Here is a 23,617-nt window from a genome sequence, read left to right as displayed (position 1 = left end):
AGTGAACTGTTCCAACAAAAATTACTTTAATAAACAATAGTAGAAAGGGATAAAGGGAGAATACAATGTTTCATATGTGCATAAATGAAAACAAAACTTTTTTTCCTTTCTAGGTCTGCCTGGTTAGGTAGTTTCTATATAAACCCACCTGAACAGATACTGTAATACCATTCTTCCTTTACCTCACTTTCTAAACTCAAGATATGACCACAAGTTAAGTACTTTTCTCTCACTTGTACTTTCAATGAACCTCAGTGACTGGATCTGCTTTAAATCCATTCTCAGGGTTACATCCAACCAGACCCTAGAATTGGTTTTGTAGTCAGGAGTGACCCTGTAATTTCAATAAGGTGACCAGACAGGATTCTTTTCATTGGCTTCAAAGTGACAGGTTGGTCTACCAACATGTGCCTATTTTTTAGAGGTGCAGCACAGTCCCCTGTATTACATTCAATGACCGTGTGCCCTCTAGTTGCCAGAACATGTTACTACTTTTGGCATTACCCTAACATAGCTCACACTCTTTCAAGTTACTACCCATGTCTGTTACCTTTCTGGACAGTTACTGCCCCTTGGCAATGCCTAGATTTGTGAACTAATATCGGCATGCACATTGCCATTGCCAGTGTATATTTTTTCCTTACCACTACTAGGGCCTTGTAACTCTCTGCTCTTGTTTTAATAAGTTAAAACATTCCAAACCATACTCGTCATTACACACTGTTTTGTGTGATGAAGTTGAAGACAATAGCAAGTGTAATTTTAATATTACAGATTCAAAATAACTGATTGCATAGTCTGACTACTGTGCAAAACGTTTAAGAGATAAGATAAATTCTAAACACAATGAATTCCTTTCATTAAATAACTTGATAAAAAACAAATATTCTCATGGCTTATAAATTTTTTTTCTGACACTCAGCCTGTTGTAATACATTGTATTTCAAACACACACATCTGAATTAACTTTGTTTTCTGCCTTGATGTATTTTTAAGTCTCGTTTTGACTCTTAAAGACCTTTATCAATTAAATGTCTCCGATCATATCTTTTCCCTTTTCATTTTTTTGTATGATAATGATTGTATGAGTAAGTTCAAGATGTTACTCAACCAAGCGAAAGAATGAAAGAAAGTTTTTCTTCCTAAATTACTGTAATCTGAGAAACCAGAGCATAAACTCTGCCTTCTGTTCCCTGTTGAGACAGAGCTAATGATTGCATTTCCCCAGAGTCTCATCTGTTGAAGTTATGGCAGTCAACCGCCAGCATTCTCATGTGAGTCTCTTTGGTACTGCTGTAATTGATTGTTCAGCCCATCATCTGCTGAAAAGCAGATTTTTGCTGCTTTAGCAATTCAGTTGAAAGGATCTCTCCTAAGGTATCTCTCCAATGAATGTATAAACGTGTTTCACGAAGACTCTGTAAACCAGAAGATTTTCAGAAGACAGCTACAATATTTGACAGATCTGTTTAAGTCTATTGTTACAGTTACAGATAAGATAGGGAAAAAGTATAATTTTACAGGAAAAAGGAAGCTTGACTTGGGGTTATTACGATACTGGTTGCTGCCTGCTTTATTTTCTGAAGCTACTTTTTCTTTTCTTACTATGGATGTGTCAGAGATCAGGGAAGAAAGAAAAAATAGTTAAAAAGAACATACTTCATTGTATTTAAAATCCTTAATGGCAAAATATCTCAAGCTGTGATATGAATGGAATAGTACATTCTTTCATGGTTACTTATTAAGACAATCCTAGATCAGATAGAAAGACATGCTTACAGTATATGAATTTTTGATGCAGATATGGGAGTGACCACACCAGTTCAATGTCCTGGTGTCTCTGTATCATCTAACTTTTCTTGCTCGCTGTCTCCAACACTATTGTACTCCAGACTTCTGGACAAATCATTCACATTTTTCAATATATTGAATTGACTACAAAAAAAGCTTCTTCGAAAATGTGCTGCTCTTTTTGCCACACTGATGCGGAGGATTCACAAATACCAAAATGCATTATTGCTGGCAAAGAGTTTTTCATGCATTTTTTATTTTGTTTCCTTAGCTTAGTTGTTCTTCTTTATTATTTTATCTTTGGTATTAGTCCTTGGGCCTTTTGGGAAAAATACCTCTGATCTGATGCATTTTATAGGTGGAGAAGAGAACCTGACCAAAGCTTTTTCACAAACTAGTGCACCTCCTGAAAAACTTGATTACAGTTTATTGGATGTATTAACAAAAGGCAATGGGAGTGCTGCCACTTCAGAAATTTCACACTCTACTTCTATGCCTTCAACAGACACTTTGTATGGCTCACCTTCTCCCATCTTGGATGACACTTCTAAGCAGTCTGTAGCCTCGCTTTCTTCTGTTACCCAGAATGCAACACAGCACACATCTCAGGCAGGAGGCAGTTTGAAGCCATTAACAGAGAATTTCTGTAAGTATATAAAATCAATGCCATTATTGTTTATCTTGTTGCACAATTCCAAATTCCTTTTTTTAAAAACTGACTACCCAGACAAGACTAGGCATATCTACAGCAAATGCAGTAGGTTCAAAATAGCAAATGAGAACTAAATAGGTCAGGGAGAAAAATAAGTGGATATTGTAATAAAGTTCAGATAGGTTCCAATTACTTTCTCACTAAACAAAACGTCTAGATGTTGAATACAAACAAAATGTCATAAGATTAATAAATATAATTAATATTATGATGTGATTGAAAACTCTGTTACCAACCATTGACTATATTTGCCTCAATTGCCAGCATATACTGTAAAGGTTGAGTCAAAATTATGTTAATATTAATGGTACTGCTATGTACAGTATATACTTATATACAATTTTTGTGGACAATTTATGTGCCACATATGGTACATTTGTTGAATATGATGGCAAACAGGTTGAGACATTCCTGTAAATCATCTTGCACATACAGTATGAAGTATGTTTTGTGAATAAATTGTTTCCGCCATTCAAATGTTAACATAATTTTGACTCACCCTGTATTATCACACATTTTTAAGAGTCACAGCATGTCAGATGTTTTACTCTATAACTCAAATATTTAAAAGCTGAGACCTTGTAAACATTTCTCAGTAACACACCAGGCTGAGATAATTTATTGACAGAAAAAATACTTTGTTTGAAACATCTTTATTTATGTATACATAAACAAGAACAGATTACTGAAGTTCTCACTGCATGCAAAAGTTAAGATCTGTTGAGGGAGTAAGAGCAGCTCGATGGTTGCCAGGCACCTGAATAAACTGGTCTGTAAGGTCAGCTCTGTTACAGTAGTGACCCTGAACTCACAGAAGACAGCGGCAGAAAAGAATTGGCATCAAAATGTAAGACTGTCATGACTAATTCTGCTAGTGTTGTGTTGTCCTGGAACACGTTTAGCCACCAGTTCATTCCACCATGGTGTGCTAAAACATGCAACTGGTGTCTGATTTTAACTAATTCATTGATTTTGTCTATTATTATGATACTGTATATTATCTTCTCCTATCTACACTCTTTTCTCTCTAGCTAATTAGAGGCATTTAGGGTATTATACATTAAATGTGCATTGGTAGATTGCATTAGTAGTTCTCAGTCATTAGCATATTGATTTGCATGTTATTTTTATCTTCCTGCTCAAAAAATACCTGTGTGCACTTGGTGTGCTATGATTGAGCTGGAGAATGTGAATCAATCTATCTATCTATCTATCTATCTATCTATCTATCTATCTATCTATCTATCTATCTATCTATCTATCTATCTATCTATCTATCTATCTATCTATCTATCTATCTAACATATGTACTTCAAGTAAATAAAAATATAATTTTAGGTATATATAGAAAAGTACACTAAATTGGGAATACCTTTAATAAAAATGATTTAAGAAAGAACTTGAGACAGGTTTTATAATTCAGTAATTCACTTTTTTCAGATTCTCATCTGTTAAAGCATATAGTATATTGCTTTTGAAAATATACTATTGATAGGTTTAAGCAAAATTGATTTTTTGATTGTTGGTCCAAAATCAAAAATCACTCAAAAATGATAAACTTCAGGTTATTGCTTAAAGCATACTTGTCTTGAAACATTTAACTATGCCCTATAAAGGCTTTACAATTACTTTCTTGCTACAGAAATGTAAAATGATAACCCCTGATTTGCAGCAGTACTCCAATAACACAAAGATATGCACTTTCACACTCAACTACAAGGAAGGTCTAACCTTACTGTTGAAATGTTAGATGTAAAGATACTGTAGGCTTATTTTAATTTTAATTAGAACAAAATTAGTATTTTTAACTCTACGCAATTATGTTTAGCTTTTCACATTATGACTTCCTTAAAATCAACCTTTAGAATTAATGTTTTAACCATAAAACTGGTCTTGTGTGGGTTATATTATATAATATTATTAACAAGTCGTTTATACAATACAATAGTGTTATTATAGTAATTAATTATTGTTCTTATGCAGTGCTATTATATGGGTGGGCTGGTGGTGGTGTTACATGGGATAACACAAGTGCCTCTTGCTTACACATTTTCCTTATGCTCCTATTTCCTCACACACTCCAAAGTTTGAGTAACTGTGGACTGGTCCATCATGAGTGGCTGTGGATATGTGCACAATTGGCGTTCCAGGTTTGGTTACTAGCCTGTGTCCAATATTTCTTGGATAGACAGAGGTTGCCAGAAACCCTGAAACTGAGAATTGGTTTTGAAAATGGATGGAACATTTATAAGGATGTGAGTGTTTTTACCTGTTTCCAAAATTCTGAACACTAGGCCAGAATCACATACTTTTTCGATGCTACTGTTCTTTTTGTGTGATCAGATACTGTCATTTTTTTACATTTCTCAAATGGTATTTTTTCCACAAAAGCAAATATGAATGATGTATTTCCAATATGGATCATGACTTCTGTATTTATTGCAAACAAAAGAATTGTCAATAAAAAGAAAAAAATCTAGCACTTTGTCTTTGTAGATGTGTATTGCTGCTCTAAAAATATATGGTTTCATCAGGCATTACATTTTCTAGCACTCCTCTTTATTAATGTACTGAAGGTAAATCTTTGCATAAGTTCAATTAACAAAAGATAATAATCTTTGCAACAATAATCACCACCACTAAACAATAAATACTTAGCTGAGAACTTTCTCAAGGAACTTCTGGCAAAAGAAATACTTGTCTTTCTAACATAAACCCCTCAGGTCAGCTTACTTAGTCTATTTTTTTACATAGACATATAACAAAAACACTCTGTTTAAAGTAAAAACAAGACTTCAAAACAATCTGTCACGCAAAATAAAGTATTGCTTTAAATAAAAAAATTTTATTTTACTCTAACATGATAGATGAATACAATAAAAATATCATTCAATAAAAGTATAATTCTGACTGACGTTTTCCGAAAGATAATTATTTATATGAGGAAGGTGTGATTTTATCTGACAGACAGCACGACTTGGAAAGCCTTTCCCTGTTTGGCACACATTAAAAAAGATTTATATAATATAAACATGACTTGGAATTTTAATAATAACTGATGTCCTGTTAATAATACATTTATGTTAAAATAAACAGTGTAAAAATTTATGACAATTAAATAATGACCTAAATGATTATAGTACATTCGTATTTCCAGTTTTACAGAATGTTAACTCTTAAAGTAATAAAAAGTACACAAAACAAATGAACCCACTGGCTTAGACAGTATCATTGACTGAAGAATACAAAAAGCACTTTTAGCTTATTTTCCAGTGTTCTATTTTACCAGCATATCAAAACTATATACATGAGAACACTATGTGCATGTTTACCTTTTATCTCAACTTAAAATATTCTAATTCTGTCTTTATGCTATTTCCAAGACTAAACACTGCTTATCAGAGATGAAAAACGTGGGAATTAACAGATGGAGAAATTGAGCAAGAATGCTAGAAAATGTTACTGTGGTAGTTGCACAAGGCACAAAAAACAAATATTTTCCACATTTTTGATATTGTGCTCATTTTCTTACATTGATTACCCTATCTGTTCTAACATATTACATGAGCTTAATAAAGGGCAAAACACTGAGCCAGTAAGAGTTACTGCCTTTAACATAATCAATTACAATACGTCCTCCAGTGTAAACATGGCAATCATTCAAACTTGCAGATGCAATTGTTTTAACATACACTGATACAGTATTATTGTGATAATGTAGGCCTATGGTATGTTTAGATATTTTTCCATTGGTATATACAATTTTCATATTTATCATGTTCTGTTGATATGATGTTTTCATATTTTTTGGGGGAGGAGGCATTCTGTCAATGGATTTACAGGTACCTACTGGGTATACACAAATATAGTTTTGGTTTTACTGCATCACGTAGGAACTCTGAGAAATAGACATTTAAATGTTTACTGACAATAACGTATTTAGTCACGTTTATGTTTTGCATAAGCTATTAAATTCAACAGAATTAAAAGTGTTTTTGCTCCTGATTTTCTTTTGTATTCAATGTCTGGTGCATCACGTTGCAGTATCCAAAAGTAGTCAGCAAGCATTGATGGATTCCAGTTGCCCTGGTATCGTTTCTCTATTGTAGCACTGTCCTGGTGAAACCTTTCACCGTGTTCGTCACTGACAGCACCGAGATTTGCAGGGAAGAAGTCCAAGCATGAGTGGAAGAAATGAATCTTGAGTGACATATTGCACTTCATTGTCTTGTATGCTTTGAGAAGTTTGTCTACCAGCTGAATGTAGTTTGGGGCTCTGTAATTGCCCAGAAAATTGTCAACAATGTCTTTGAAGGCTTTCCAGGCAATTTTTTCCGGCCCAACTAAGAGATCTTCAAACTGCTTGTCACTTATAACATGTCTGATCTGGGGGCCAACAAAAATGTCCTCTTTGATCTTGAGATCAGTTATTCTTGGGAACATCTGTCTTAAATAACGAAAACCTTCGCCTTCCTTGTTCAGTGCTTTCACGAAGTTCTTCATGAGTCCCAGTTTTATGTGAAGAGGAGGCAAAAATATCTTTGCCGGGTCAACAAGCGATTCATGTGCCACATTTTTCTGTCCTGGAACTAACTTTTTACGGAGTGGCCAGTTCTGTCAAGAATAGTGTGGCTCTTTGATACGGCTGTCCCATTCACAGATGAAACAACAGTACTTTGTATAGCCGAGCATCAGTCCTAGTAACAGAGCAACGACTTTAAGATCTCTCCAGATATTCCAGTTGTACCTGCTATACTGGATGTGCTTCAGCAACAGTTCCATATTCTCATACGTTTCATGTGTGCTGCATAGCCAAAAGGTACTGAAAGATAAACGTTGCCATTGTGTAGCAGAACAGCTTTCAGGCTTAACATTGACAAATCAACGAAGAGACACCTCTCTTCCGGGTTGTGATCACAACCCAAGGCTGAGAACAATCCTTCAATGTCACAATGTCACCACAGAAACAGAGACTGTCAACTTGTGCAAAAAATTTTGGTTATATCATGATGTCGGCCTCAAAACACAGAAATTTGCGCACCTGGTGACAGCAAACACCATTCCTGTAGTCTCAATCCCAGCAGCTCGGCTTTTACTTTTGCTTTTGACAGAACCAAATCATTCAATTCAGACTGTGTTATCAGATGTGGATCGCCTGATGAGCACGGTTCAAAATCCGGGTCAATGTCACTGTCAGTACCCTGCATTGCAGTTTCTTCATCTGGTTCGTCTAAGGTCCAATCCTCTGGTGGTTTCGGAATTGGAAGACTGTTGTCATGGGGCATGGGGTCTCATTGCTGAAGGCAGATTAGGATATTCAATTGACTTCTTGTTTTTGGTAGAGAAACCAGACACATTAGTCAAACAGAAGTAACTGTCCGTCACATGGTCTTTCCGTTCTCGCCATATCATCGGAACAGCAAACGGCATCGTCTTTCAAGTGCCTCTGAGCCAGGCTCTCAGACTGACAGCACATGTCACACAGCAAATATGAGACACCCATTCCTTGTCTTGATCACCAATTTTTCTGCTGAAGTACAGATGATAAGCTTTCTTCCCAAGAGCAGTCAAGCCACAGATATAGCAGAATGTATCGCCGGCTGTTACGACATTGATGAGACATATCGCCCGACACCAAAACGTATATAGCATCAAGCTTACTTACTGTTATATTGCTACAGATACTATACTTTACTATACTGATACTATACATACACACTGACTATCTATATTAACCAAATGAGCAGGATCGGTGCATGCAAGCCACCTTTATAGCATGCTGAGACAGCGTCAAGCTCATTCAGACCTGCCCAGGCATGCCCAGGATGTCAACTTCCACAGAACAGCATCCAACCTGGCCTGATTCCATGCCTGGACATACCCAGGCTGTATAAACTGTTGTTGATAAGTCACTTACGGGAGCGAAAATGTTTGGATACAAATATAAGAAAAAATCATGACAAATCTGAAGATTTCTCTGAAACAGTACGTGATCAACACCCAAAAATCTATAAGAAACAACCAACAATGTTCAAGAAGCAAAAAAACGTTGTTGTGCAGTGTTACACAAAGTCATGCGATTAATCGCGATTAAACTTTTTGATCGCTTGACAGCACTAATATATATACACTGTGTATATGTTGCATAGTTTACTGTCAAATATTGCAAAAAGTACGCGACACTTGTTTCGCACCTTTTGTTTCCTTTTATTTGTGCTAATGCGATCTTTACTATCGTTTTTTTGATACTGTAGCGACCTCCGTGTCCGGCTTGAAAAGAGAAGTAAAAAAAAAAAACCAGACAGACGTAGTAAAATCTCACAAAAGTTTTACTTGAACAATCAAGAAAAAGAACGCTGACTTTGTAACCCCAAACACAACCTTCTAGCAACCTCTCCATCCCCCTCCTCCCGTCCCGGGACCCCCCCCCCCCCCTTACTGCATCAATCAATACCTCGCTGTCAGTCTTCTGTGCTGTACTCCGCCCCCCCTCAATCGAACCTAACAATCACTCCAAGAAAAAAAGGCTTCAACCTGGAAGGGACGCTACAATACTTTCGAATTTTCCTGCTTTCATATTCTTTACCTTTCTCTGCATGTGTATCGCGTCTTCGTTTTTTTTTTGAGCCTTTCAAATTCCACTGCTTTCATAATCTCTAAACTGCTCTGCATGTGTATAGCTGCAACGTTTTTGAACGTCTTTATGAAGTTATACTTTGTCTTTTAATTCTGAGCCCGATTGGACGTGCTTTTTTTCAATTCCACTTGTTCCGGACTGATATTACTTTCCTTATTTTCTGAATTTGCACCTAGATTATTCTTTTTCTTTTTTGCATTTTCTCCAATGCTTTTGAGTCTCTTTTCTCCGCGCTGCTCTTTCTTCTTCGCTTAGTCGTCGACGTTTCATCTATAATGTATTGACCTTATACGCTTTATATGCACTGAGAGCCCTGGATCTGTGTGTGCTCAAAGCCTTGACACGACTGAGTGTTTTGCTGCCCGTGGTCTTATTTGATATTTGTTGTAAATAGGGCGTGTCTTGCAAGAATCTCATGTTCTACGTCCATGTGAGACGGTCCTGGGTCAATCTCTTTCATCTCGCAGGTCTTTTAAGTGTCTTCTGTGATCATCACGTGAAGATCACGTCTCGTCTCCCTAGTCATTACAAATTCTAGGTTATTAACCTACTTTTTCTATTATTTGCCCATGGAAAATCAAAACCTGTTCCATCAGAATGATGCTAAAGGCATTAAGAAACTCTGGACAGACCACTCAAGTAGGCATTCACAATCACTCAAAAAAGTGCAGTTTAAACCAATTAACTTAAAATTCATGAATGTTGAATGCAGGAACAACTCACTCAGAAATAAGGATATCATGCAAATTACACAATGTAATTGGCCCAGGAACCAAACCCAAATCTTTGTGGGGTGAAGCAGGGATAACCACTGCTCTGTATTTGCTGCCTTAATGGCAAAAACATCAAAAAATTTTAGTATATTAAAAAATAAATATTCTAACCAGCCATAAGACCAACTTCTTTAGTTAATTTCTGAGTTGTTTACCTTTATTGGGCTAATTTCAGGAATCCATATATATGGTCCAACCTGCATCACCAGTTAACTCATAGGGTAGAAACAGTGAAGACTATCCATCCCATGAAAAAATGTGAATAATCTTTTCATCTTGGATTGGGTATCTGAGGATACACTCCAAATATCAGAAACAGGAAAGAAAAAACATCCATCATATTCCAATACCAAAATTCTTGTATAGCATAGGATACAGTTTAATCCTCTTTGTTTTCCATATGTGTAATGTTATATCATTAGAGAATTTCACAATTATGTAGTGTTCACAAAACAATCAGCTTCCCCACTAAAAGAGAGCCTACTTGTAAGTGGCTAATACCCTAAAATAAATATTATTTTAATTAAGTAACAAATCTTGTAAAGAATGTTTGGTAATCAACTTCTGTATCACATTTTTACTATAAACTAGCTTTACCCCAATAAAAAATATATCTGACAGCAGACCATGCCTTCTCTCTGTTTATATACACAATGTCTCCCTATGACATGACACATTGGCAGGAATCTTTATGCATATCATGCGGCTTGCCTGATGATATCAGCATATGATTTCAAGAGTGCCTAAACAAAAACAAAACAAGGGAGAGAGAAGCTTAACAAAATGGTAAAATTGTGTGGAAAAAAAAACAAAAGCAAACAAAAACTTAAAGACATCTTTTATTCTTTTTTTTCAGATGTCAGTATTTCCAAATATGCTGTATGTAATTTAATTATCAGCTCCTCTATTGTCATATTGTATGTTGATACTAAACTTAATGGATAAATATAAATGACTTTAATGTAATTTCTTTATATTTTGAAAAATCAAATAAGATTTTCCTGTCTCATTATATGTCAGGTATCTTTGTTAATATGTTATGGATTTATATCATACAAGCATAAAGGGTATGTAGTATTTTGTCTAGGTTCCTAAGGACAAAGTCAGATACTCATCTAACCTTGATCTTTTATATGACCCAACCTTACCACCAGCTGCTTTAAAATTTTCTCTTTGAAGGACTTATTGTTTGACAAGGATTGGCCCTGCCAAACAGCATTGTTTTCCCTTAGAAATCCCTTATTGATACTCATGTTAAACATTTGTTAAACAACGTCTGGAATTTTTGTTTCTTAGAGCTTTATCAGACACAGTGGTGATGATATCCATAAGTTCAAGTTCTTAATAGAATAGTTAAATATAGCACCTATTAATGTACTAAATAAGTAATATAACAATGTCAACCCTACCTAATCCAGTTTAGGTTTGTGGGGAGCCAGTTGTAACAGCACTGGGTTCAAAACCAGGAGACAGCTTTGGAAATAACAGACAATTTAGAATGTGAAATCAAAACAACACACATGTTTTGTGTATGTAGGAGGTCTTTTTTGAAGTACCCGGAGGAAGTCCTACGCAGACATAATTAACCTAACCTTGCATGTCTTTAGAGATGTGGCACGTCTATTATGTCAACTCTTTTACTCTTTACTTGTAGGGGTTTCAGATGTCCCCATTGTGAAATTATGTGTAATAGTCTTGCTTCCTATTTGTAACACTTTATGTTCATTTTGTATTAAATTTCCATACAGCATCTGATCAAGTCTGAAATCTGTTTTCATGAAATAGTTTTGATAGTTTCATGTCTTGGCAGCATTTATCTCCTTTTTATTTCTATTCATATGTGTATGCAGTGCTCTAACCACTGTACCACTGTGTCTCGCAGGTTAAGATTTTAGTTTTTAGATATTTGTATCTTACCTCATTGAATTATTCGACATTAGTAGTATTAAAAACTATTCAACTCTATAAAAAAAAATCTTGAGTGAAGAGTTGTTTGCCGCAAAATTAACCCACTACTGCTACCTGCTAAGATATGATACCTGGTCATTTTGTCTTCTGAGAAAAATAACAAGAATAATAGTTTCATAGATGTCAGTCTAGAGCAGGGGTAGGCAACGTCGGTCCTGGAGTGCCACAGTATGTGCAGGTTTTTGTTCCAACCCAGTTCCTTAATGAGAACTCAATTATTGCTGATGAAGCACATATTGCTTAAGTGACATTTTAATGCTTCATTTTAGTGGTCTCGCTTGTTAAGGTTCTCCAACCTTAATTGCTTATTTCAATCTTAAACTGCTGCATTCAGTGTTTTAATTGCTCCTTACTAGCAATAAGATGTAAAAGACAAAGCAGCCAGCAGTTCTCCAGCTAGCTTTTTTCCAATTACATCTGTGTGTGTTCATCATGCACGGTTTGATTTAATAAAACACTTAATAGAAAAATGTGACAGACTGAAAATGATCTGTTTTAGGCTTCAAATCATTTGGATGATATCCTTGGAAAGGAAAAAAATCTACGATATAAAAGCCTTACATTGCACAGACTAACAAGCCATAAAATTAAATAAGGTCTGAGATTGGCAATGATTGGTTTCTAATTAAGCAATTGGGTTGGAATGAAAACCTGTAGCCACTGCGGCTCACCAGGACCGACATTGCCTACCCCTGGTCTAGAGGAAACTGAGATATGGACGGAGGCATGAGTCACAAGGAACCCATAGCATTTGACAAAATTAAGGAAGGAGTGGCATTTATTAAAAACACGTACACCAAACAAATAACTGTGCAAAGCTTAAGAGACCTAATAGAAGGATATACACAGCACAATGACAATGTACAAAATTCTTAACTTAGGTGTGGCAGTAGTAAATTATTATTACAATATAATCATCCCCATTGGCACCCATGCAAACATAAAATAAAAGACAGCTACATCTTGGAAACACCACACCCAAGAAAGTAAGTCAACTAAAACATGGGGGAATTATCAATTTCCTTTATCTATGTTTGTCATTTGACTTTTTGAATTTTAAAGCTCACAATGGAATGATTTAGCTAATCTTTTAAAGCACTCACCTTAATTCATAATATCTGCAGAATCTTTGACATATTTGACTCATCATTACTGTATTCTTTTACAAAACAGATAAAACTGTAAATGGGATGAAAAAAAATAATTTTGCATAATCTTGCTGCCACCAGCTTGCAGGGAAGACATGACTTGACCTTAATACCCAGATGGTTTTAAACATTGTGTATTTCTCCTTCTTCTCTTTTTTGTTAGTTTAAAATATTTGTGTCTCAAAATGCATATCAGATTCAATATAAACAATGACTTTGTATTACGTGGGACAGGCATTTGCATACTAGGCATTAGTTAGGAGCTGAAGAGCAGGGCTTGGAATTGGTCAAACACAACAAAAATGAAATAATGATATTACTTACAGGTACAATCCGAAAGAGAAAACAATTGAAAAAAGACACAGAATTCATCACCCTCATTGTAAGAACTTTCCAAGTTATATGATTGTTTGTTAGTTGGGTCTTCCATTCTAATTCAGATAAATTAAAACCTCTTGTATTTTTTCATTTTAATATTTGATAGGTCAATGCTGAAAATATAATTACAAGGTTAAACTGAAAATTATTTCATGTTCATTTTAACCTCCTGCTTTTGTGTCAACAAGCAGGAAATATTATAACATTCTATACTGTGTTTCATGCTTGATTCCTGACACTGATTTATGGCCTACATCAGTAGCTACTGTTTCACTTACGTTAGCTATCAGTCTTCCTATACTTATAACATTGTGAAGGGCAGGGCACTGTCTTTTCTGGCAGCACAGAGTGCAAAACAGGGACCACAATTGTAATGGGCACCAGTCCATAGCAGGGCCCAATCATTTACATGAATAGTTTACATAAGCATAGTCAGATGCTGGATGTCTGTTTAGTTTGCTGAAACGTATGACTCTTTTTATTAGCACCATGTTGAGTAAAATGTCTAATTTTCTAGTGCACTACAAAATGTTCTGTAAACGCTTGAAGGCATAGTTTACAGAAGTGTTGCATTTTCTGTTTTTGCGATTAGTACTATTGCGTGCTTTTTATGTACTTATATGTAATAGTGTGTGTGTCATAATAGATTCTGTATGAAACAAAGTCTGATTCTCAGTTATAAAACAATTAAAATAATAGTGCAGTTAGAAAACAATTCAAATAATAGTGTACTTTTGATCAATTATTTCTCACAAATTAATTCATTTGCATGGGTTTAACTCATGAACATTGTTTTTTTTTATAGTTCAGTCATAACATAACACTGTTAAACCTTATTAACTTATGTCATAACCCAGAGACATGTAATAATGTAGTCCTAATCTTAATGCACAAAGTTCAATTTGCTCTTTAGTATTGTTATATTGTGTATTTTTAGATGTTGTTGAAATGCTATCTCCAGTGTTTTATTTAGATTTCAAGGAACAATAAATTGACCTTGAAAATATTCTTAACATCCTCTGTGCCAGAAGGGTACAGAATCAAAATGATTTTTAGACTTAATGGGCATATTTAAGTAATAACAAATGAATCTGTTACAATACAAACCGCTATTACTTACTGTTAAATGTTGCAATATTGGGGTTAAGCTGTCCTTCTGTTGACATATTAAACTGCATGATCAGGTGTTAGTTAACCTGTGGCTCAGGTTAAAACTGAATTTGTACATGTCATCTTCACTTCAGGACACACATTTGTCTTTTTTACCTCCTTTTTGTTTTGTTTTAGTAGTACAGCCTAATCAGTGCAGTTTATATTCCTTTAGCATGAAACCAAAGACTGAATAACAATGACTGACTCTCATTTTTGGTTTCAACAAAAAGTATAATAATTATTGACATCATGTGTTCATTTTAGGCATTAATAATTTTTATATATTTGTCTTGTGTTTGCTTTTATCCAATTTTATGCCATCCCATGTATGGAAGGAGAGTGGATATCTTGTTCTATACATCTTCTGAAATGATGCAGTTGCAAAATCATTATTGTTATTGTTAAAACAATAGTTTTATTGAGTGCTTTCTAAAGTACTTTGTAGTAGTGTGTGTACCATGACAGGTGCTGTTATTGTTACTACCATTATGTCATTTCTTGTGTGCATTGCATGCTAAGGCACAGAGAGAGAGAGAAATTTGTTCCAGTTCCACTTCCACTTCCACTTTGTTGACACTTCAAGAGCATATAGCTGTAGATTCTCATTTTTATCTATAACATATTGTAATGGGCAGTTACTAGCATGCTACCAATCTATATATATAAAATCCCTATGTGCGTCCAGGTGTCTGTGTGTGGGTGTCTTCTGATGAAGTGCGCATGCGCGGGGCACGGTGCGATGCGCGATATTACTGTCAGAGAAAGTTAGAGGCGTTTTACGGAAATACAAACCAGTATTACTGCGAGAGGAAATTAAAGGTACACAATACAGTGACGCATATTACAGCCACATACAAGCCAGTATTACTGTCAGAGGAGATTAAAGGCATATTACCGACACGCACGCCTGTATTACTGCCAGAGAAAATTAAAGGTATATTACGGACGTACAAGCCAGCGGACGTACAAGACGGTATCCTTCAATAAGGGCGCGCACAGGCAATCTTCAGTAAGGGCGCGCACAAAAAGGCAAGCCTCAAAAGGGCGACCTCAATTGGGCGCAGCAAATAAAGGCGCGCGTAAATAAAGATCTGCACCTTTGTTGCTCTTCACATATTCCAGAGCCATTTGAACTAAATTATCTACGAACGCCTTTATTCGCCACTCTCAATTGAGGTCGCCCTTTTGAAGCTCGCCTTTTTGTGCGCGCCCTTATTGAATAGAGCCGTACAAGACAGTATTACTGTCACAGAAAATTAAAGACACACAATACATGGCGGCAGCCCACGAAGAACGGTCAGCTCAGCAAGTAAACATCAACAAAAGAAAGGCTGAAAGAAAGAAAAATACGACCAACAAAAAGAATGAGGTCAAAGTCCCTTGCCATTTAATATAGACTGTTCCTACTAATGTTTATGCACTACTGTTCTAGTGCCCGTTATTGTAACGGGCTAAATGACTAGTATTCATATCAAAAGTTTCAACCTTAGCTCATCTGTCTCGCTTAAAACTGTCCAAAATGTTTCCAGGGCAAGATCCAACCTGCGAACGCTGCAACCAAGCTCCTGCCTCACTGGGTCACATGTTCTGGGCCTGCACCAAACTAACATCATTTTGGACCAAAATTTTTAAGTGCCTTTCAGACAGCCTTGGTATCACAGTTCCTCCTAACCCATTAACAGCTGTGTTCGGTGTTCTTCCAGATGGACTTGAAGTGGAGAAGGACAAGCAAACGGTGATCGCATTCACTACACTTTTGGCACGCAGACTTATTCTGTTAAATTGGAAGAATCCTAACTCTCCTTTGATAAGTCAGTGGGAAACCGATGTTTTATATTATTTGAAATTGGAAAAAATCAAACTCTCAGTTAGAGGATCTGTACAAATTTTTTTCAAAACCTGGCAGGATCTAATCAATATTATTTTAGAATAAGAGGAATAACTATTACCGCATTTAATTCCCTTCTCCATTTCTTATTTACCTATATATTTATTTCTCCCTTTCTTTTGTTTATTGTTGCCTTATTAAAAAGCCCTAAGCAATTCTCCTTTGGCTAAGATCTCCTTCTCAGGGGTGGGGTTTGATTTGTCTTCAACTTTGTTTGGTTATAAATTGATCTATTTGTATGAATGATTACAATAAAAATTAAGAAATAAAAAAAAAAAAAGTTTCAACCTTAAGTCATTGTAAAATTGTGCCTTACAAATTATTTACTTAATTTGCAAATATGGCTTTATAAATATGTAAATGCTGATGATATGTATTTCTTTGTCTTAACAACAGCCACAACACCCTCTCCTGGTTCTGGTCATGCCAGGAAGTGCAATGAAACTGAAAAGGCTTACTGCGTTAATGGTGGAATCTGTTACTACATTGATGGCATAAACCAGCTCTCTTGCAAGTAAGTGAGTGTGCTTTTCATTTTTGCTGTATTCTTCTTATTGGTGTGTAAACAATGCTTTTGTCATTAAGAACAAATATATATATATATCCTAGGCATTGTGGGTGTTAACATTAATCTATAGAATGGAATACAGAGATTATGCTTTAGTGTAATTGTTTTAAAAAAAAAAAGTTTTTTTGTTTTTTTTTACCCAGCACTCAAATATGTGTAAATGTACATTTTTTGTCTTGGAACTGTCACATGTATCCACATTATTCATATTAAACTTTCTGTATAATAGTATACCCAACTTTAGACGCATTGAAATACATACTAATAAATCATTATTTTTGACCTGGTTAATGAGTTCATTAAAGCTATGGAACAAATTTGACATATAATATTCAGCCTATAGTTGAGCAAATAATAATGTGGAAATCACTCCAGCATTATTATATTTTTTTTCCTTTATTTGCATGGTAAAGGAAACCGCATTGTTACACATAAATTACTGCAGTTTTGCATTTTATTTTAAACAGACTTGATAAAAATCTATATATCTAAAAACAGTCTTGATAAAAATCTATATAGACATTATAAAAGACCATAAGGCATCTTTTCAGTATCCTGTGTCCAAATGATTGTTAGCAGTAATTCTGTTTCCTCTGCAATTTCAGCTAGGTAAAAAGAAAAAATCCTCAATAATTTTTACATGATGTAAGAAATATAAGTTGGCATAACAGATTTCATTCTGTGTTAGGAAAAATAAATTATCACTTAAGGCTTAATTATTAGGGTTTTTTGTTTTCTTTTTGCATTTACACCTATGCTTTGGTTTATAATCTCCAAAATTTGTTATTGCCAGTTATTTAATGCCATGTGAAAGGTTACATGTCATAGATTGGTTGCGTTAATTGTTTTTGTGGCACAACTGGTATCTGCTTTATTTAATGGTGCCAGAGTTAAACCCACCCTAGGGTACTGAGAATTTTATTAAAATTACTTTTGTTTACATGATGCTTAACAAATGAAAGAAAGTTGCTGAGTTGTGCAACCTTTCTGCTATGGGCGTAAAACTTGACATGCCAGGCTAATGTGCACTAAATATTAAGCTCCATGCCTATATGCTTCTCGATTGTGGAATTTAATGTTATTAAATCTTACTTAAAATCAGCTCTCTATCATATGCTACAGAAGCATTCAAAAGAAACCTTTCCTGTTTCAATTTAAGCTTCATTTTTACCATTAGCTTGGTTTAGAAAATTTGCCTGCTAAACCTGACAGTTACATACAGTATTTCATTGTTAGTCTTTACGTATGATATACAATCTTTTCCTGGTGGTCATCTGATAGAGATAGTATCTACTTCTGTGTATCTTTATGTCTATTTCATACTTTTGAAAGTCCATTGGTTCTATTTTGCCTAACTTTAACATTTTTTTTCTGTGTTCCATTATGCTAGCTTCGGGACATTTTCATTTATGGAGTGTTTTTTTATTATTATTCCTCTAGTTTTTTGATCCTTCTGTTACCCTTTATTTAAATAGAAAAGTGTGCTTATGTATGAAAGTGTTATCTGATTACTTACTTTTATTATTTTGTATTTTGCATTGAGTCTGTCTTCAGTGAGAGAAACTGATTTTTTCCTAGGGTATTACAGGGTATTATAGAAACAGTCTAATAAGATGTTGGTGAATGGAATGACCTGCCTACTATCGGTATAACAAATAGCCATACCAGTCTCCATTAATAAAAATCTTAGGATCAAAGGCTACCTTTTCCTAAAACGTTGAGTCTATTATTATGCCTCTTTAATTAAACTGATTTCTTGTTTGTATTCCATAAAACGTGGTATTCCTCATTATGCTTAGTGATGGCATCATTATAACTTTACATGTACATTGTGGAGTGAAGTATATAGTAAACGGCACTGATAAAATGCTAGTTTATTTTAAATAAACTTTGTGATTTTCATATTTTTTATGTTGCAGTCTTGACCTTGTGTGAGCTGGGAATGATTAGTGATAATTTTTTTTTTTCAGTCACATCTGACAATTATATTTTACTGAATATATACTTCTTATTTTATATCTTCTCAAGATGTATGGCTTCAATTCAGGTTTGATTACATTATTCTAATTTGGTCTCACTGTTCTTTGAATACTTTATGTATTCCACTGTAACATATGAAGTCAGACACATGCACAAATTGGTTGCTGCAGTGGCCCCTGTCTCTTCTCTCCCCTTAGAATGCATAACTTATTTTTGTTCTAAAAAAATAAAACAATCTATAAGCAATAGGTCTTGTTAAAGTTAGGTAGGTTATCGTCTACTATCCCATATGGAAATAAAGTGTGGTCTTTAACAGGAACATCACGACACTGCTATCTGCTGCAGACAGACATGCCGATTGAGAAATGGAGATACCCAGCTTCAATGGATTTCTGTGAAGAAATTCTTTCACACTTAAAACTATTACAACAAAATTGTGAACATTAATTGATCAACAAGCCTTCAAACATGTCATTTTTTAATCATTCCATTGATACTAAATTTACAAGTTTTGGCTATTATCATAAATTATTCTGCATAAAAACATGAAATTAAAAATCACTACAAACTACAGTGAGTAAATAACATAAAATATATATTTTTGGTTGGAGTATTCCTTTAAGTGCATGAGCACTTCTGCGAATACTTGACAGGGCACATATCGAGTGTGAATAATGTCAAGTGGTAATGCTTACTGAATTGGTGAGAAAGAACAGGGATTTTCTCAGGTGTCTGATACATTCAAGGTGAGTTCTTTGTTTCCAGGAGATAGCTTCTAGAGGACATATTACAGTACAGATTCTTTCAGTAAGGTTCAGCTTCAGAGAATTCTCACAAGTGTTTGCAAAGTATGCGCATATCTTGACAGCTCTATGTGATGCCCCTGTGTTCTTAGCCCAGCACATATTAAATTCTGGGCATCTTGTAGTTCATGACCAATGGTCTTGTACTTCATAAACAACAGAAAGTGAGCTACAGACACACCATAGTACTTTGTAGCGCAACAGTATGAATGACCTTTATTACATTAGGTGAATTCTTATATGATTCTGACGTTGTGTGCTTCTTAATGGACATAGCCCACATTTAATAGCAGGCATAACTCTTCTTCCATCAGCAGTCTCATATCCTCTACTTTGACATTATTAGCTATGTGACACTGACCAAACACTGTTGCTTAATGATTAATATCAACACTTTGATACAACAAATATAAATGTGTTTTGGTCTCTCACCGCACCTGTGCACTTTGCAGTGCAATCTATGTACTGGCTTCATGCGATAAATATAAACCAGGCTTTAGTGTTGCCTCACACAACAAAAATGAGAAAATACAGAATACTTTCAAAAGTCCAAACAGACATCTTCTCTAAATTCTCTACCCCATATTAAACTCTGTTCTTTGGGAGGCAGAGCATAGTGCCCCTCAACTCTGGAATTCACAGCCGTCAACTAGACTCAACAGCACCCACAATTCAAAGCTACTCTCAAAACATCTTCTCACACTGGCATACCAACTATGATCTTACTATTGTTAAAGCCAGTCTTTTTATGTTTGCTACTACTTTTTGCCTTTATTGTTATTTGATTTTATCTTTTATTTGTTTTTACTTTTATACTTGTATTGTTGTGTAATTCTTTGTATGATGACCTTGGGTGTTAAGAAAGGCGCATATTAAATAAAATGTATTATTATTATTATTATTTTTTTTTTAAGTGTATAGAGATAGCTTTTACTGTAGTTATAATTTAATAATTCATACATTAGTTTCATATAAATGTAAATATCTGTGAATATAAATATATAATTATTTTTGCTTGGTAATTTACATTTAATATCTATACATATTTATGTAGTGATATATACAGTTAGGTCCATAAATATTTGGACAGAGACAACTTTTTTCTAATTTTGATTCTGTACATTACCACAATGAATTTTAAATGAAACAACTCAGATGCAGTTGAAATGCAGACTTTCAGCTTTAATTCAGTGGGGTGAACAAAACGATTGCATAAAAATGTGAGGCAACTAAAGCATTTTTTAAACACAATCCCTTCATTTCAGGGGCTCAAAGGTAATTGGACAAATTAAATAACTGGAAATAAAATGTTCATTTCTAATACTTGGTTGAAAACCCTTTGCTGGCAATGACAACCTGAAGTCTTGAACTCATGGACATCACCAGATGCTGGGTTTCCTCCTTTTTAATGCTCTGCCAGGCCTTTACTGCAGCGGCTTTCAGTTGCTGTTTGTTTGTGGGCCTTTCTGTCTGAAGTTTAGTCTTCAACAAGTGAAATGCATGCTCAATTGGGTTAAGATCAGGTGACTGACTTGGCCATTCAAGAATTTTCCACTTCTTTGCTTTAATAAAATCCTGGGTTGCTTTGGCTGTATGTTTTGGGTCATTGTCCATCTGTATCATGAAACGCCACCCAATCAGTTTGACTGAATTTAGCTGGATTTGAGCAGACAGTAAGTCTCTGAACACCTCAGAATTCATTCGGCTGCTTCTGTCCTGTGACACATCATCAATAAACATTAATGTCCCAGTGCCACTGGCAGCCATGCATGCCCAAGCCATCACACTGCCTCCACCGTGTTTTACAGATGATGTTGTATGCTTTGGATAATGAGTTGTTCCACGCCTTCTCCATATTTTTTTCTTGCCATCATTCTGGTAGAGGTTGATCTTGGTTTCATCTGTCCAAAGAATGTTTTTCCAGAGCTGTGCTGGCTTTTTTAGATGTTCTTTAGCAAAGTCCAATCTAGCCTTTCTATTCTTGAGGCTTATGAGTGGCTTGCACCTTGCAGTGCACCCTCTGTATTTACTTTCATGCAGTCTTCTCTTTATGGTAGACTTGGATATCGATACGCCTACCCCTGGAGAGTGTTGTTCACTTGGTTGGCTGTTGTGAAGGGGTTTCTCTTCACCATGGAAATGATTCTGCGATCATCCACCACTGTTGTCTACTGTGGACGTCCAGGTCTTTTTGCGTTGCTGAGTTCACCATTGCTTGCTTTCTTTCTCAGGATGTACCAAACTGTAGATTTTGCCACTCATAATATTGTAGCAATTTCACGGATGGGTTTTTTCTGTTTTCGCAGCTTAAGGATGGCTTCTTTCATCTGCATGGAGAGCTCCTTTGACCACATGTTGTCTGTTCACAGCAAAATCTTCCACATGCAAGCACCACACCTCAAATCAACTCCAGACCTTTTATCTGCTTAACTGATAATGACATAATGACGGACTTGCCCACACCTGCCCATGAGATAGCCTTTGAGTCAATTGTCCAATTACTTTTGAGCCCCTGAAATGAAGGGATTGTGTTAAAAAAATGCTTTAGTTGCCTCACATTTCTATGCAATCGTTTTGTTCACCCCACTGAATTAAAGCTGAAAGTTTGCACTTCAACTGCATCTGAGTTGTTTCATTTAAAATTCATTGTGGTAATGTACAGAACCAAAATTAGAAAAAAGTTGTCTCTGTCCAAATATTTATGGACCTAACTGTATATATATATATATATATATATATATATATATATATATATATATATATTTATAGTATATATATATATTGTGACAGATAGGTGGGCGCTATCGCTCCCTTGAACCCTCAGATCAGACGCCAGACACCAGATAAAAGTCCAATAATTATTTTTATTCGGACAATAATGTGCACCAAGCACCCTCCACAATACTCATAAATATACAATACTCAATAAACAATAATCAATCCTCCACTCCCAGATGCGTTGTCACCCTTCCTCCCAACTCAGCTGGCCCGTCTGGGATCTCCCACAGTCCTTTATAGTCCTTGACCTGGAAGTGCTTCTGATCCCTCAGTCCATGTGATTATCCAGCACTTCCGGGTCAGGTGAAAACTCTTCTTCTTCATCCCGGAAGTACGTCATTTCCTCTGTCGCTGTGACTAAGATGTACTTCCATGTTATAGGGGAAATACAAGTCCTTGAGCCTCCCTGTAGTGTCCTCTGGCAGCCCCCACGGTATCCAGCAGGGTTGTGAATAGAGACTCCATTGTCCATGATTCCCTGCTGGCATTCGGGGCACCTCCATGCTGCAGGGAGGGCTCCATCTGGCGGCCTGGGGGTATTGGCCAGGATGAATGGCCAGCCATATCCCACAGTACTCCCCCCACCACCAGCGAAGAACCATGGTTCGAAGTGGCCAGACCGCAAGGGACGTTTTCCTCCAAGAGGAGCTATTGGTCGGGCCTTGGCTGTGTCTTGCATACTCCCAGGAGAACCTAGGGGGAACATTAAATAAATGAGACATCTTATCCCCTGTCCTCCGAGGACAACTTCGCCATACGTGCCCCAGCCGGGAGCATTCGTAGCACAGCCGCCGCCCCCCTGTTTGTATCCCTCTGCGAGACTGGAAGCATTTAGGAAATTTGGGCTCCGCCCCTTTATCTGCTGAGGAGATTTCCACCGCTGCACCTGACCTCTCAGCTCCCTTTTCTACTTTGTCAGGAGACCCCCCTTTCACTTTTGGGATCTCCTGTTTAATCTGGGGTTTTCCCACAGTCTGAGTCTCTCTGTTTGTCAAAGAGAGACCCTTTACTGTTTGAACCCCTTTTGATATGCAAATGACC

At 35.8% G+C, this 23,617-nt stretch overlaps 1 protein-coding gene across 3 annotated transcripts in view; it reads left to right on the top strand.

The window, feature by feature from the left end:
• Positions 1-23,617, top strand: part of LOC114660650 (pro-neuregulin-2, membrane-bound isoform-like) — a 228,800-nt gene that overhangs the window by 103,156 nt on the left and 102,027 nt on the right. For 2 of the 3 annotated variants that reach the window (XM_051933904.1, XM_028813482.2), the window contains exons 4-5: positions 2,297-2,437; positions 16,844-16,961. In XM_051933904.1, the coding sequence (XP_051789864.1) occupies positions 2,297-2,437; positions 16,844-16,961 (259 nt within the window). The remainder of the gene's footprint in view (positions 1-2,296; positions 2,438-16,843; positions 16,962-23,617) is intronic. The other variant, XM_028813483.2, reaches the window with a different exon arrangement.

The sequence above is a fragment of the Erpetoichthys calabaricus genome, chromosome 11 (genome assembly GCF_900747795.2).
Source record: "Erpetoichthys calabaricus chromosome 11, fErpCal1.3, whole genome shotgun sequence".
In the NCBI taxonomy this organism is placed as follows: Eukaryota; Metazoa; Chordata; class Cladistia; order Polypteriformes; family Polypteridae; genus Erpetoichthys; species Erpetoichthys calabaricus.
The sequence above is the reverse complement of the archived record's forward strand: the minus strand, read 5'-3'. Positions and strand labels throughout refer to the sequence as shown.